The following is a 15,764-nucleotide window of genomic DNA, read 5'->3' as shown; positions in this document are numbered from 1 at the left end:
GTATCTTTCATTAAGTTTTAATACAAAATTATTTCATTACATATTTATTAAAATTTCAGTTTCTAATTCACCAGAAAATTAGGAAATTAGTGTATGTTTTATTTGATAGAACAAAAAATTTTATTTTTAAATAATTAAATTAATGGAGTTAAGTGATACAATACAAATAGAACATAAAATATATGGTAAAAAGCTTGTATATAATAAACTACACTTTTGGTAAGCTATAACACTAACAAATTGTTTAAAAAGATGTGAATATTTTCAACAATTATCTTTGGGAGACCTGAATTACCATCTGAGAACTATCGGATCTAACAAAATGTAAACAGTTGGAGTACCATTTTCCCAGTCATCTGAAAAATGGAATTCAATATATAATAACATCGTGAAAATTCATTATTAAGTGTATTAAAGGAAGTGGAAACATTGCCACAAAAAAGGAAAAATAAATATGGGGATTTCTTTTCCATTGCACAATATGAAAATATCGACTACAGATAACAGAAAAGGACATCAAATCTGTCATTGCAATTAGGGAAACAAAGATATCTAACAAGCGTTCATTGAATTTATGGTCAAGAGTGCTGTGGAGAAATTAGAATGGATTTTCTATGATTACAAGTAGCGCTTAGCTTGTACCATATCACTTACATTTGTTTCTCTATTTCAGTATCGTAATGAGTTCATTACAGTTCTAAAATGAACTGAACTCATTACAGCATCGTTTTCAGTTATATTTTTCGTTTTGTGGTTGGCTCTACTGACTTCCAATCCTATCAAATTTCAACAAACGTCAATAATTGTCAATATAATATAATTTGTATATAGTGAAATAATTTGCAACATTATTCGCAATTTCTCTTAATTCTGGCGATGTTAAATCGATGTCGTCAGACATAATTCACGAAATTAATGCTTATTTGTAAATTATTTCATAATTCGAAACGTACCATTCATATTCAAATTCCGTAATCTGTCAATTTTCGTAACAGTCACACCAACTGCCAAGATACAATACAAAAGTCACTAGGATATATAATCTGAATTTTTCATTGAATTTCGACAATATTTCACAAAACTTGACTGAAATAGAGAAAATATCGTCTAATACTCGTTGCAGAAGTCAATTCCAACACTCTTGCCTTCCAGATTTGAAGTATGTAATAGTATATTCTAAAAACTTGTTTTAGAATATACTATTACATACTTCGAATCTGGAATCTATATATGGTACAAGCTAAGCGCTACTTGTAATCACAGAAAATCCATTCTAATATCTCCACAGCACTCTTGACCTCGAATTTTAATGAACGCACGTTATAATTTGATCAGGAGTCTATAGCCAAGGAATAGAGACAAAACAGTACAGACTTCATATCTGCCGTATCATATTTTGCATTGGATTGGTTGTAAAGCCATCCTACAGGGCACTGTTGCCACTTTGCGCAGCAGTAACGAAGTTAAATGACAGTTATTCTATTTCCACTTTTAACTAAAAGTGATCAACTATTTTTGAAAGCTGAATTTAAGTAGTTTCTGCAGCTATTTGAAAAAATCATGAATGAAACCCATAATAATTGAGTTTATATTCATTGTATTGTATCCATTCCTCTGAGATTCAAAGTGAATAATGAATCGATTCATTTATAGTGAAGAATGATTCTGCCCATCCCAAATGCTAATTACTTACTTGTACTGTTCAATTCAACGATTTCATCCTTCTCCAGCCAGTTGATAATGGCGTCTTCTCAATGAAGCTAAATGTAGTCTTTCTTCCTCCAATTCCTTCTCTAATTCAAGAACTTTAACTTGTGCTTCCATTTCCAATTTTTTCGCTTGATGTAAAGTTAAATTAGAGGTATCCAGTTCTTCTACTTCCTCTACAAGTTGTCGACAACTTTCAGCTATCGCTACAACTGTGCCTGAAAATATATAAATAATGTGATGTAATATCATTAATGCCTTAAGTTTCATTTTGGAATATTCCCAAGATAGAGTTGAAATCTCATGAGGATGGAAGATTAGAGCAACTCTTAAGAAATACCAAAACAAACCAAATTGTTTATCAACTTACCTACAGCTGTTGAAACCTGCTTAGAAGCTGTAGTAAGTTGTAGGAGATTGTTACTTTTTTTATCTGCTTTAACTCTACTTGCCACAACCAGCTGAGCTGTCGATGCTGCTGTTTCTTGTGCAGCTACCATTAGGAGTTCAAATTTGCCATTCATTGTAACCACTTTATCAGCAGCAGTTCTAGGTAAATTATTGAAAATATTTATAAAAATCATTCGTTTCCAGTTATCAGTTAAATAAAATACTCACAATAAAAATTTGGCAGCTGTGGCTACAGCTTTAGCTGCCGAAATGAAACCATCTGTCCACTGGTGATTCCTTTTATAAAATTCTTTAGCTTTGGCTGTCCCCTTGAAAAAAAATTCATCAAAGAACAAATTCAATTTTTTTTTTCAATTAATGAAGTACCTTTCCTTGTAGAACTATTTCTGCCTGAAGAGATCTAGATTTTTGTACAAGAATTCTAACTGCCTGCATCAGAGTTGTGCAAGAATCTAGTATTCTACTATTTACTTCCAATTTCACCCCTGAATCAGCAGCTTTAGATTTATCCAACATTTCCTGAATAAAAAAAAATTATAGAGAAAAGATGTCACACCGGTCACGTGATCATGAAGGAGATAATAAAATTTTAGTTTTTTTTCCTGAACAAATCCAATTGCATTTGCAGCCTTCTACCTATTCATCAATTTCTACTAAGTTTTTGACACAATATCAAATGGTACTTATGACAAGATTTGAGCAATGCACTATGAAAAACATTTAAATCTTACTTGTATTCTTTTAGCTGCTTCTTCTATAGTTTTATCCATTTGAACCAATTCATTTTCTAACATATCCGCTAAGCTTTCTTTGTTTTCTTCAGTTAAAGAACTGCTTATGCTATCAGCACATGCACCTATTTCTTCCAATTTCGACAACGCTTCAGTTACCATTTCACTCGTATTCTGATGCAATTTCAAGCATTCCAGAAGATTAATAGTCGTTTCCCCAAGAGTTTTACAATTTTCTGACATTTCTGAAAAAAAAAATTGGTTGAGAACATATCCCACTGAACTAACAAGCGTTCATTCAAATTCGTAGTCCAGAGTGCTGTGGAAAAATTAGAGTGGATTTCCTGTGATTACAAGTAGCGCTTAGCTTGTACCATCTCACTAACATTTGTTTACACACTTCGAATCTGGGAACTACATATGATACAAGCTAAGTGATGCTTGTAATCACAGAAAATCAATTCTAATTTCTCCACAGCACTCTTGACCACGAATTTAAATAAACGCTTGTTATAATTCTGTCGTTTTACTCAAGAAAATTAGGTTAAGATTACTTACTGTCAGAAAAATTTATATCATGACTAGTATTGCAAGTGGCTCCACCATGCAATATGAATGCAGAAAATTTATTAGAAATCTCATTCGATATAACAATGATCTCTGCAAAATCGTCTGTAGGTACAGATTTAGATTTCTCCAAACATGCAACACATTCTTTTTTCAAGCCCATCAAATAATCCGGAGAGCAAGTCAATGCGGAAAACGCAGGATTATCTATTTCAGTAACAGCATGTTTTATCACTTCCTTGCTACCATTCACAGACTTGCATAGTAAATCTTCCAGAAGAGCAAGATTTTCCCTTTTCACTGAAATATTCCAAACATTGATGTTATTGAGATATTTTTCAACATTGTATTTAAAATAAACCAAACCATAAGCATGCAAAGCTATGATGATAATGATTTCAGACGTGAGAATCAATAGTAGTAAGAAAAATCAGTCTGCAGCGTCTTGACATTTGAATTTCATGAATTTTGATTGGATATAATTTCTGACAGAAAGCTTATGAAGCAAGAATTTCAATCTTCACACTCAGAGTTAGATCCAGATTAGAATTTTGCATTAAATTTTCTACAAACATTTGTATTTGTTATCATTGTTGAAGTTTGGCGCCTATATCCAGCAAATTTTTTGTACCTGTCATTAGTTCCCTATAATTTATGAATTTGAACAAAAGTTCAAAACTGCAGTTACAAATAATACTGATCATACCACATTGCTAATAAATACATAGTAATATGAATAAAAAAGTAATAAACATTTGTCTTGATAATGATCAAATGAAAAGTTGTAACATCTCAAATAATTTATTACTTGAGACATTTATTATTGGCAGAAACAATTATCAACCAGCCTTGTTGCAATTATAAAAATTGGCAATAAATTATATGAGAAAAAGTATGTTGAATATACTAGTTATTCAATAACAGTTCTATATGATACATCACAAGATGAATGTGAAAACTACTTACATTTGGCAAGTTGTTCCTCGGCATCCAATAACTTATTCGTTAGTTCCTCAGTCTTTGATTCGCTATTGTTTTTATCTTTTATGGTCTGGGTCAATTCAGATTTGTATTCATCTCTTTCTCTACAATGATCATTTATACTCTTTTTTAGGATCTGTAAAGAGAGTAATTATAATCTAAAATCCAATTGAAATATTCATAGTGTTACCTCCGTTTCCATATTAAACAATTCTTTGTCTTTTCTAAGTTCCTCTAACTCTTCAATTTGGGCGTTAGAAGTTTTTTGCATTTGATCTTCTGACTTTTTCACCATTTCTGACAATTCTTTGATTTCAAGCAAATAAGAATTTTTTTCTACTTCAAGGTTTTCTAACTTGGTCTCTGAAGCTTTAAGTCGTTTCTCAAGATCAGCTTTCTGAAAACATACAGAAAAACTGGCTAGAAAGCACATAATTTTCGTACTATATTGATTATAATTATAATTAGATACTTATAAACTTCGGATTCAACTTTTTTACTTTAAATAGCACTACATGCAAGTACTTTTGAATGAATTAATTATGGCATTCATAGTTCAAGAATTACATTATTGATTTAATGAATTTACTACAAAGCAGCAGTTATGTTGGCAGCAAAACCATTTTGAATTTACTATGATAAGGTGTACATAACTTCAAGTTTTCATTTCCAGTTCTGCTAACTTGCACAACTCACCGAGTCTTAGGAGAGTCAGGATAATTTTCACATGGTCCACATATTGATCAACAAAGAGGAAATTCAGAAAAAATAAAATGTACTCACTTCTCTAAGTTTTTGAATATGCTCATCTCTAAGTTGGTAATAGAAATCCCTCAGTTTTTGGAACTTCTCATCTTTTACTTTCTCTGTGGAAAATACATTGTCTTCAATGAAATATGGACTAACTTTATTACTTAACCTACTCACGTTCAGTACCCTTAGACTGAACAGCTGCAAACGCTTGAGTCACAAGATCCTCTTTGTCTTTTTTCTCTTGAATAAGCTCATGATCCTTTGTTACCAAATCAGTTTCTAACGTCTTAATCTTATTGTCTAATACTTGTAAATCTTGTCGATGTTTATTAACCAGACCATTAATTTCTAAACTGTAAATAATAAAAATGACCTCTTTCTTATTTCACTTGTAGAGAAACTTACCTTAATTTTTCGCACTGATTTTTCAAAAATTCTTTCTCTGCTAAAATTTGTTCATAAACTGTTTGACTTATTGTGCTAGATGATTCGGCATTATCACTTTCTGTAGTGTCAATGAGATTTCCTTCTGCTGGTGGTTCTTCTTCAGGTTCTTGAGGAACTACGACTTCCAGGGTAACGTATGTTCGAAATTCTGATTGTATAAGGAAATTTGGTGGTGCCTGAAGAAAACAATGTCCATAATTTTGGAGTTTTCAAAGCAAAAAAACTACTGATATAGTGAACCCTATATCTTGAAGTGTAAGTCTTACATTTGGAAGAGTGGGTATAGAAATGAGGTCCTTGAAATATTGCAAATTAGTAGTGCTATTGTAGAATTCCTTCAATGTTCTGAAAATCTTCATGAATCTATCTCTATGACCTGTCAAAGTATCAGGAGGTAAAGCATAATGTAAACGAAATAGGATTTTCACGCAATAATCGTACAATTTAGAGGCATCCTGGATGCAAGGAACCAGAGGGGCCAAGCGACACTGCCCAGTGTTCGTCATCGAATTTGAACGAGCCATATTCAATGAACCAAAAACTGTAACAAAGGTAAAAAATGGTCACATTGAGATTACACCCCAAATAGCAAAAAATATCATGTTAAAAAAAACCACAGTATATTTACCTGCTCCTTGTAAATCTAGTATATTGTCAAGGTAATCAAACATTTCTACAGACATCTCGAAACTGAAAAAATGGATTATTGAAAGATAAAGTGGAAATTTATCATCAGTAATTTGAATTGAAAGTTTTTTACAGAATGAAATTATATTTTGTTTCAACCCACTATTTGTTGACATCATTTCCTGCAATCGATTCCAGTTCTTCAGGAGTTACACCCAAGTGACCAGGAAATCGAGGATTTCTTTTGTGAAATTCCAATTTTGTCATTAAAAGATTCGTATACAACCTTATCATTTTTCCATAACCATCGTTTAAGTGACTCTGAAATAACCAAATCAATGAGAATTAAAGTTAATTTTCTTCTGCAAACTTCTCTATACCCATAATTTTCCAATTTCGTTAAGATCTTTTACGTGTCTTTGACTATCCACAAGGCATAAAGGATGGCCTTCCCTCAGAATTTTATGAACAACGTGGCATAACTTCCAGGCGACTATCTGATCTTCCATTGCTGGCAATTTAGAAGCAATTGCCCAGAAGGTTCTTGCTCCTTGAGTGTGAAAGGTGCCAATAATTGCAGAACGAACATGTTTCTGTTTAACTGGTACTTCATTATTATTTATTGCCTTCTGAAGTGCTTGGTGCTAAAAGGAAAACATTAAAAAAATGAAGATTAAGTTCCCAATAAGTAATTAATAATTAGGTTAAATATATTTATAATACAAATACTCGAAATAACATAAAATATATACATGAAAGACATAACACCATAACAATATAATAATAAAACATGAGAAATGCACTGACATGAGCGTTCGTCATTCATGAGACAAAATAAAATGGTCAATAAATCTGTTTTTGGGAGAGTTTCAAATATATTAAATACTCATCAATGGAGAAGAAATGTTCTTCAAGCAACAACTTCTCAACAAATTTTTCAGTCAGGACCTTTTGAGTGTTTATTAATTTATGCGCCAATTGCACCCTTGAAGGCCACATATATACCAATATACAGTTATGTGATCTCCAAGCGCATGAATGTCTTCAAGTCCGTGTTTTTCTCATTTTATAAATATTGAATAGCTCAGATTAACTTCAAAAACGTTAAGCAAATAAGGAATATTTTTTAATACCAAGTACTCACTATTATTTTCTTTTTTTGGGATTTATACATTACTTTATTTTATTAATATCGTAAAACATAAATGTATGCCAGAATAGATCTTATCTAACTGGTTTCATAGAAACGGAAATAGATAAGAAGAGAATATGAAGAGGAATATAATGTCATGACTGAATCATATCATTCCATTAAAAAGCAATAAGAGTTTATTCCTTCAAATTCAGCAAAAAACCAGTTGCCCCTTCTATTCAAGCCTATGATTTTGATTGTAAGACACAAATGATCGATTTAAAAAAAAATAGTATTACAAAAATGACTCAAAAAATTACATTCCAGCATGAATATAATCTTCTCTTTGAGTACATTCCAAATAAGTACAAATACAGGAAATGAATTGCATTTTTCAATATATAAAAACAAAAACTTACGTATATTATCTCAAATTATTCATTAAGAAAAAAAAAAACGGAGATAAAAAAAATTGGTTACTTGATGACATGAACCTGAGTCTTCTAGGTGTACTGTACAGGGTGGGCAAATTTCGATGTTTTAGCACTACAACTTTTGAACCAGAGGAAATAGACAAAATCTGATACCCACTTCTCGATCTCTTTTTCTGAGAAACTAACAAGGGTAGTATTCATTTTTGGCCACCTTCTTTTGTTTTCGAATTATAAGCGAAAATTGGAAAAATGGCGATATCGAAAAACATTTATATCTCCGCTAATACTGATGATAGAGCTCTGAAATTAAAACATTATACAGGCACTTTTTTACGTAAAATCCAGTGGCGTACTCGTATTTTCAAAAGGGTTTTTAATTACGAAGCTATGACCCAAAGTTATGTTTTTTCAAATGGGAACACTAGATTTTTGTGTCATTTTCTGAAAGCTTGATTTTTTCTGATTTCAAAAATATATAACATCGTATGATTCGGATCAATATAAATAATAGAAAATGGCCAAAAACCTCTTTTCACCTAAGAGTCTCAATATTTCTATGGTTTCAACTGTTGATGAACACAGAAAAAATGAGCTTTCTATAACAAGAGCAGTGTCCTTCAGTCAATCTGATTATTTCTATGCTTTTCACTTATTTCTACAAAATTCGAATCTAGATATGTTTTATGAATTTTTTATCTAAAAATTGATTTGGAAATAACGGAGAAACCACAAGATCGAATTTTTCAATCGAAAGAGTTGTACTGAGATGCATGTATCAGGAGATTATTTACATAGGTCTCCAGAATCAATACGCACAAGTACCAATCCATTTTAAACAGCATATGAAACAATGCATATATGATTGAACTCAACATTTTAATTACGAAGGGACAAACAAGAGATAATATTTAACCTAATAATGACAACAATTGCACAATGCACAGTTTACACCTCTTCTCGATATTTCAATAGATGAATATTTGAAACTGTGTTCAAGCTACCTAGGAAACTTTTTCCAAGTTCGTTTATCTTTTCGAAACTATTTGTATAAAATAAATATAGATTCGAATTTTTTAGAAATAAGTGAAACGCATAGAAATAATCAGATTGACGGAAGGACACTGCTCTTGTTATAGAAAGGCTCATCAACAGTTGAAACCATAGAAATATTGAGACTCTTAAGTAAAAAAAGGTTTTTGACCATTTTCTGTTATTTATTTTGATACGAATCATACGATGTTATATATTTTTGAAATCAGGAAAAATCAAGCTTTCAGAAAATGGCACAAAAATCTAGTGTTCCCATTTGAAAAAACATAACTTTGGGTCATAGCTTCGTAATTAAAGACCCTTTTGAAAATACGAGCACGCCACTGGATTCTACGTAAAAAAGTGCCTGTATAATGTTTTAATTTCAGAGCTCTATCATCAGTATTAGCGGAGATATGAATGTTTTTCGATATCCCCATTTTTCCAGTTTTCGCTTATAACTCGAAAACAAAAGAAGGTGGCCAAAAATGAATACTACCCTTGTTAGTTTCTCAGAAAAAGAGATCGAGAAGTGGGTATCAGATTTTGTCTATCTCCTCTGGTTCAAAAGTTGTAGTGCTAAAACATCGAAATTTGCCCACCCTGTACACTCACTACATGAGTTAGTTGTTAAAAAGGTTACCCAATTTAAAAAGAAATATTTATAATTCTGAAATAGAGAGGTAAAATATTGTAGTACAGATCATTTTATTGAGTACAACCCTAGTATAACATACTTTTTCGTTGGATATCGAATCCGTGGTTAAATTCAACTCTGTCCGGCCGTCTGTAAGCTTTCAAATGGTTAAGTTTGTTAATTGGTAAAATCCGACTAGGGGTTCTGTAAATATAGTTGTCCGATTTTTTTGATAATTACAGATGTTGCATTTAAATGTGAAATATCAATTTCAAAATTTCATGGAAATTTTTATATTGATCGCAGCACCAAAACCAGAGAAAAACTAAGAAAAGACACATCCCATATTTCCGTGACAACGATTTAGTTGAGGTATTGCGTGTATAAATACAATAACAATTTCAAGCTTCGTGCAAAATTTCAAGTTGATCGCATCGTTGAAACCAGTTGCAGAATACCTTAAAAAATGGAAAAATCACTAATGTGAAGGAACTTTTGAAAGCTTGTTTATTTATACCCAATTGCGCCCTTGAAGATCAAGGAACAATGGTTTTCAACTTCACGTCAGTGATTTTCACATTTTTGAGCGCTCGTTATCATTATTGTATCAAATTTAGGACTAAAGACTCTTATAATTTCTGCCAAAAGCGTTAAATATCTAACCATTGAGATTATTGAGAATATAATGAATTATGTATTCTATTGTTATCATTGCGTGGAAAGGACATATTTGCGTGCTTATTTGTTCTATGCCCTAGGGGAACAGTGGGACATCATTTTGCTCGAAAGTATGTAATTTTGGAGTTTTCAGCAAAATAGATTTACATAAATATATAAGTATATTCTCTTGAGATAGAGCAATAGAAAAAATTATTAATTGCAAACAATAAAACATATAATAATAAATGAGTTTATTCAAATATTCAATACAATAAGTACAATTTCAAATTAAACTCAGAAAAATAAACTGTGAGTTATCTCTAGAATAACTGTTTACAGCTATTAAATAAAAATATGATTCTAACGACAGCAAAAAAAATAAAATACAGTTCTTTCCACCATTATTCCACAATCGAATTTGTCTACATGGTCTCATTTGGGGATTTTTTCTTTGTCATAATCGGGAATTTTAATCATAATCATAATGAAGATAAAATCTCAGTATTATCGAAGGAAATTCAAACGGGGTATCATATATTTCAGCATATGATACAAGAGAACATGACAACTACTTTGCAACTTTTTACTTTGTATTTTGTCAAATTTGGCTCACTAAGAAGATCGCTCTATAAATTCTTCACTATGTATAATTTTCGAATAGATTCGGTGACCAATTTGGACTAAGCCAACGTTTAGTCTATATATTTAGACTTTATCATGGCTAGACAGTAAAACAAACAAAATAGGTAAGAGTTAAAGAGACAAACATTATTATTATTTAAATACGTAAATAATGATTTAACATCTGTGCGTTAATATATGAAATTAATTTCACGGCATTCAGACAATTTTTAAATTCTGGAAAAAGTACCTCCCCGAGCGGGACTCGAACCCGCAACCTACGATTAACTAGTCCGATGCTGTAACCACTAAGCCACCAAGGAAGCTGAAGAATTGAAAAATCGTATGAATGTCGTGAAATCAATTCCATTATTATTATTATTTACAAAATAATAGAGTAGGGGTTTCCACCCATAAACTCAAAATTACAAAATTATAATGGACTTCATAAACTACTAGAATACTAAAGAAACCTGCACATATTCATTCAAATGAGTGAAGTCAAACTTACAAAATATGTATAAATCAAACTTAACAGAAGCGAAAATTTGAAAATATTTGCTTACCACGTTCATTTAGTCGAATGAAGATGATTAGTTTGAGTTTAGAGAATATTGTAAATTAACAGTAACACATCGCTAAATGTATACAAACACACTAAAAAGTATATTATAAAATTGCAATCACAGTCAGAACAATCTGTTTAATGAGTAATATTTTGATTTTAATACATGTCATATGGTAACATATTTATGGGTTATGAAAATCCCAATATCTGTCTAATAAATCAGCATACACTTGACTTAGTTCTCGAGTATCGGTTCTGTTATTGACGGTATCATTTAGTTTTATGAAAATCATTTCGCTGATGTTCCTTTTCTTTCCATTTTGTTTCATACGAGTAATACACTATCTTCACGTTCTTGAAGTTGAATTATGCCCTTCTCCAAAATAATGTTCTGCAAGGGTGGTTGTATTTTCCTTATCTCTGAATATTTATGTTGTTTGATTCATATTTTTAATTTTTTTGTTCTAAGAACACGAATCAAACAATATAAATGTGATTGCGATGTTGAAGTCGGACGTATGATCTCTAAAATGATGATGATGCTCTCCAACTACCCGTGCAGAACATAACTTAAGAGAAGATCATACGACTTCAACAACACGAAGATATTGGATTATGAAACAAATGGAAAGAAAAATAACCTTTATTAGATAAATATCGGGATTTCTACAATCTATAAAATTTTGTTCTGACAGTGATTGCAATTTTATAATAGACTTTCTTGGTTTTTATCATTTAGCAATGTGTTACTGTTACTTTAAAATATTCTTTATACTCAAACTAATCATCTTCATTCGACTAAATGAACGTGGTAAGCGAATAATATTGACATAAACTCTGTTAACCTTTATTTATACATATTTGTCTGCACATCAACTTATACCTATTTAGTTTGTTATTGCGTTGTGAGTATAGCTACTTTTGTTATTCGAAAAAAAAAAGAATTTCGAGTGCTGATAAAATATTGCTTTTTGAAGGGAAAAAATACAGTTGAAGGCTTGGTGAAGAGTTGTGCAAAGTGTAAAAAACCAGAATTTTTGCGTCAATATGTGCAATGGATTTAACATGGCTCCATTATTTCACTCCGGTGTTCAATCGACAGTCAACTGAGTGGACTGCACACGATGTTACGAATCCAAAGCGAAGAAAAATACAGCAATCAGCTGGCAAGGTTATGGCGTTAGTATTCTGGGATGCGCAAGGTATAATATTCATTGATTAGCTCCAAAAGGGCCAGACCATCAACAGCTATTATTATATAGCGTTATTGGATCGTTTGAGGGATGAAATCGTTAAAAACGGCCCCATTTGAAGAAAAAAAGGCGCTGTTTCATCAAGACTGCGCCGTGTTACAAATCAATGAAAACAATGGCAAAATTGCATGAATTGGGCTTCGAACTGCTTCTGCATCCACCGTATCCGCGAGATATGCCCCCAGCAACTTTTTCCTGTTCTCAGACCTAAAAAAAGGCTCGCTGGAAAGAAATTTAGCGCCAATGAAGAAGTAATCGGCGAAACCGAGGCCTATTTTGAAGCGAAAGACAAAAATGGTATCGAAAAGTTGGAATATCGCTATAATCGCTGTATCGCCCTCGAAGGCAACTATGTTGAATAATAAAATCGATTTTGCCAAAAAAAAATGTGTTTACTATGGTAAACTGGGGACTTTTCAATTGACCTTGTAAGCATTATAACTACCGAATTAAAAGAGCGAAAAACTTGAAATTTTCAGGATAGGTTCGGATCTCAAAGTCCACATGGGGACTACATAAAACCCAAAAAAGTTGTGTTTTCCAAGGGCGCATGATTGACGAGCGCTCAAAAGCACCCGATTTCACGCCAGTGCTTTCCTTTTTGGAATATTCTTCGAGATAGAAGGAGATAATGGACCATTGTGTAATATTTGTAGTGTTTTTTTCTTGTTTGAAGGCTGAAGTCGTTTTCATACTTGACTTTATATATCCTCAATCTACATCTATTATTTTCTATGGAACTGAAGTGATCTATGAATACCTAGTTATTGGTATCAAGATTGAAATTCAGGAAGAATTATTTGAGTGAAACCACAAAAAATTCTATTTTAACACAGGGATTTAATTATCTGGTATCCTAGTGCTCTCTGATTCCTTTCGTGAATTTGTGGCAGTTTAAGAATTTAGTTTGATAGTTGGTCCATATGATTTTATTGTTATCCACAAATCTTGGGGTATTTGTTCATCCTTCTGTCGACATCAATTGACTATGTTGCCGAGTGTCATTCTGTTTTGTAATTCAAATTTGACATTTTCATTTTGATTTTTCCAAAATTGATTTGGTTTGGTAACTCTAATGATCTAACAGTATGCAACATCACGCAAATTCCAGTTTTTCAAAATCGAGCAAAAAATTCAAAGAGTGAAAATATTTAAACCAATTAGTGAAGTTGATTTTATAGTAAAATACGAAAAATCTCCTGTCCAGCAACGATGCTGGAAAACGTTTTATGGCGTCATTTCACTGCTAAGACGAATATAACAGACAAGCAATAGACCTCACAATTTCACAACTAACATAAGTATGCCAACTAAGCAACAAATAAAGGACCAATGACCAGATAAGATTTAATGTACTTACATATTTTTCTTTATCTCGGTAAGTATATTCTTTAGCCATTAATATAGTTATCCAATCAAAACATGCAATTTTCAAACTATGCTACCATGCAAATCTGAAATATCGCAGATCTCATTCAATCATTCTACAACTCTAAGATATTTTTATTTTTTCGAGATAATATTATTTACACTGATATTGAGGAGATTAATCTGTATTCTCTTATACCTGATAAACAATTAGGTAATGAATGATCAATAGATATGTGTTGGTCTCAATGGAACAATAAATGTAATAGGTAATCCCTCTACTGTCTAGCTTATACAGATATGGTTCTTTGACAAAAAGGAACAAAAATGTTGAACAAATAGTATTGAGAAGAAAAACAGATTAATAAAATGTGACAGACAATTCATAAAGTGAAGATTGAGGATTAAATTTGTGATCTTTTCCAAACTAAAGTGTCTGGTATTATGAATAATTTGATTCTGAATGATGATGCAGTTTAAATGCACAATAACACAATATTAAATAATATAGCTCAAAGATGTATTAGATCTCTTTTATGGTATTGTCCTAAGGTGAATCTAACTGCATGCATAAACTAAAGGATAACATTTACCAATAAATTGACCTTGCTTCACTGGGTTTTGAGTAAAGATGAAATGAACTATTTAAAATCGATTAGGATTAGGATGAAAAGGGCAAAAATAAAATAAAAGAAGAAATTTTAGTTTCAGAAGAACTCCACTTTCATTAGTTATGAATATTTTATATTTTGTTATTTTGCTACTTATTTCAAGCTATATAACAAAATATCAAACTGGATGAAAAAAAAAAGCAAAATAGTGAATATTAATTTGTTTTAGTGAAATCAGTATATTTTTGTTCAACTCCAAAGTAGTCAATCATTTTTTCAGCAGATACGTAATAATGAATAACCAAACTTATTGTTTTTCGAAAAGTATACGTAAATTTATATGTGAAATATTCAACTATTGTTGAATTAATTATTTTTTAAAAAAATCATCAACCCAATTATAAACTTGAAAAATTCATCTTAAGTAAAGTGATTTGAAACATTTCAACCAACATAGAATTTCAAGTATCTTGAAGTGTAGTTCTTTGAAACATATGTAGAAATAAATATTTGACAAAACTAGTAGGTATCACACAGCTATATAAAATTTTATCATTAACAAATACACAGGATGTAAGTTGTTAACTGTAAATAGAAGAGTTAATTTTTAGGGCAAGGGACATGACATAAGGTAATCTTTCGTTAAGTTTCTTTGGATTTTGGAATCACACTTAGGACACCCTGTATTCAGTTTTCAATGTTATTGGAAAATTAAATATTTACACACCTGCGATTTTTCAAATAGTTCTCGTTCTATTTCCAAACTAGTTTTTCTAGGATGTAAAACTCGAGGAAGAGACAATGAAGTCATTATATTCTAAAAAATTGCAAATTCATGAAAAAATTTGCAACTTCAAATAAGTAAACAAAGACTACACCCGCTTGCACCAGAAACACGCAGGATCTCCCAAATCCAAAAATCATAAAAGACAGGACAAAACGTTTTCTGACAAAGTGACAAATGAGTGGTTTAAACGATCTACTGTTTCCAATTTCTGTGGTTATTACAGAAACAGAATTCTCGGAGCAGTATGAAGTTGCATCTGATGATATTTCCAGCGATCAGTGGCGGGTTATGTAGTCTAGGCAGAGGCGTACAAAAAGCTAGTTATTACAGATTTCATCTTAGAACATTAATAAGAGGAACGGAAATCGCCTTGTAACTGATGCATTTGTTTTGATGTCAAGTCAACATTCGTCACTCCTTGTCTGACGTGTCACTATAGC

The 15,764-nt window shown here is 31.5% G+C and overlaps 1 protein-coding gene across 4 annotated transcripts; it reads right to left on the bottom strand.

Annotated features, from left to right (window-relative positions):
* Position 1: 1 nt before the first annotated feature.
* On the bottom strand, positions 2-15,466 carry LOC123680460 (huntingtin-interacting protein 1). Of its 4 annotated transcripts, XM_045618373.1 has the most exons (18): positions 15,265-15,424; positions 13,919-14,012; positions 6,605-6,868; positions 6,388-6,545; positions 6,226-6,287; positions 5,864-6,138; positions 5,556-5,773; positions 5,325-5,503; positions 5,181-5,263; positions 4,588-4,794; positions 4,383-4,533; positions 3,408-3,716; positions 2,850-3,094; positions 2,485-2,637; positions 2,326-2,426; positions 2,078-2,256; positions 1,694-1,925; positions 2-356 (listed from the first exon to the last, which is right to left on the bottom strand). In XM_045618373.1, exons 2-17 carry the CDS (start codon positions 13,955-13,957, stop codon positions 1,717-1,719), a joined length of 2,832 nt encoding a protein of 943 aa, XP_045474329.1. In that variant the 5' UTR covers positions 13,958-14,012; positions 15,265-15,424; the 3' UTR covers positions 2-356; positions 1,694-1,716. The 4 variants fall into 4 exon arrangements, with proteins under 4 accessions (XP_045474329.1, XP_045474328.1, XP_045474331.1 ...); XM_045618372.1 differs by lacking the exon at positions 13,919-14,012 and having other exon boundaries at positions 15,265-15,466; XM_045618375.1 differs by lacking the exons at positions 13,919-14,012; positions 15,265-15,424 and adding an exon at positions 11,304-11,452.
* Between the last annotated feature and the right edge of the window lie 298 nt (positions 15,467-15,764).

This window comes from Harmonia axyridis, chromosome 5 (assembly GCF_914767665.1).
Source record: "Harmonia axyridis chromosome 5, icHarAxyr1.1, whole genome shotgun sequence".
Taxonomy (NCBI): Eukaryota; Metazoa; Arthropoda; class Insecta; order Coleoptera; family Coccinellidae; genus Harmonia; species Harmonia axyridis.
The sequence above is the reverse complement of the archived record's forward strand: the minus strand, read 5'-3'. Positions and strand labels throughout refer to the sequence as shown.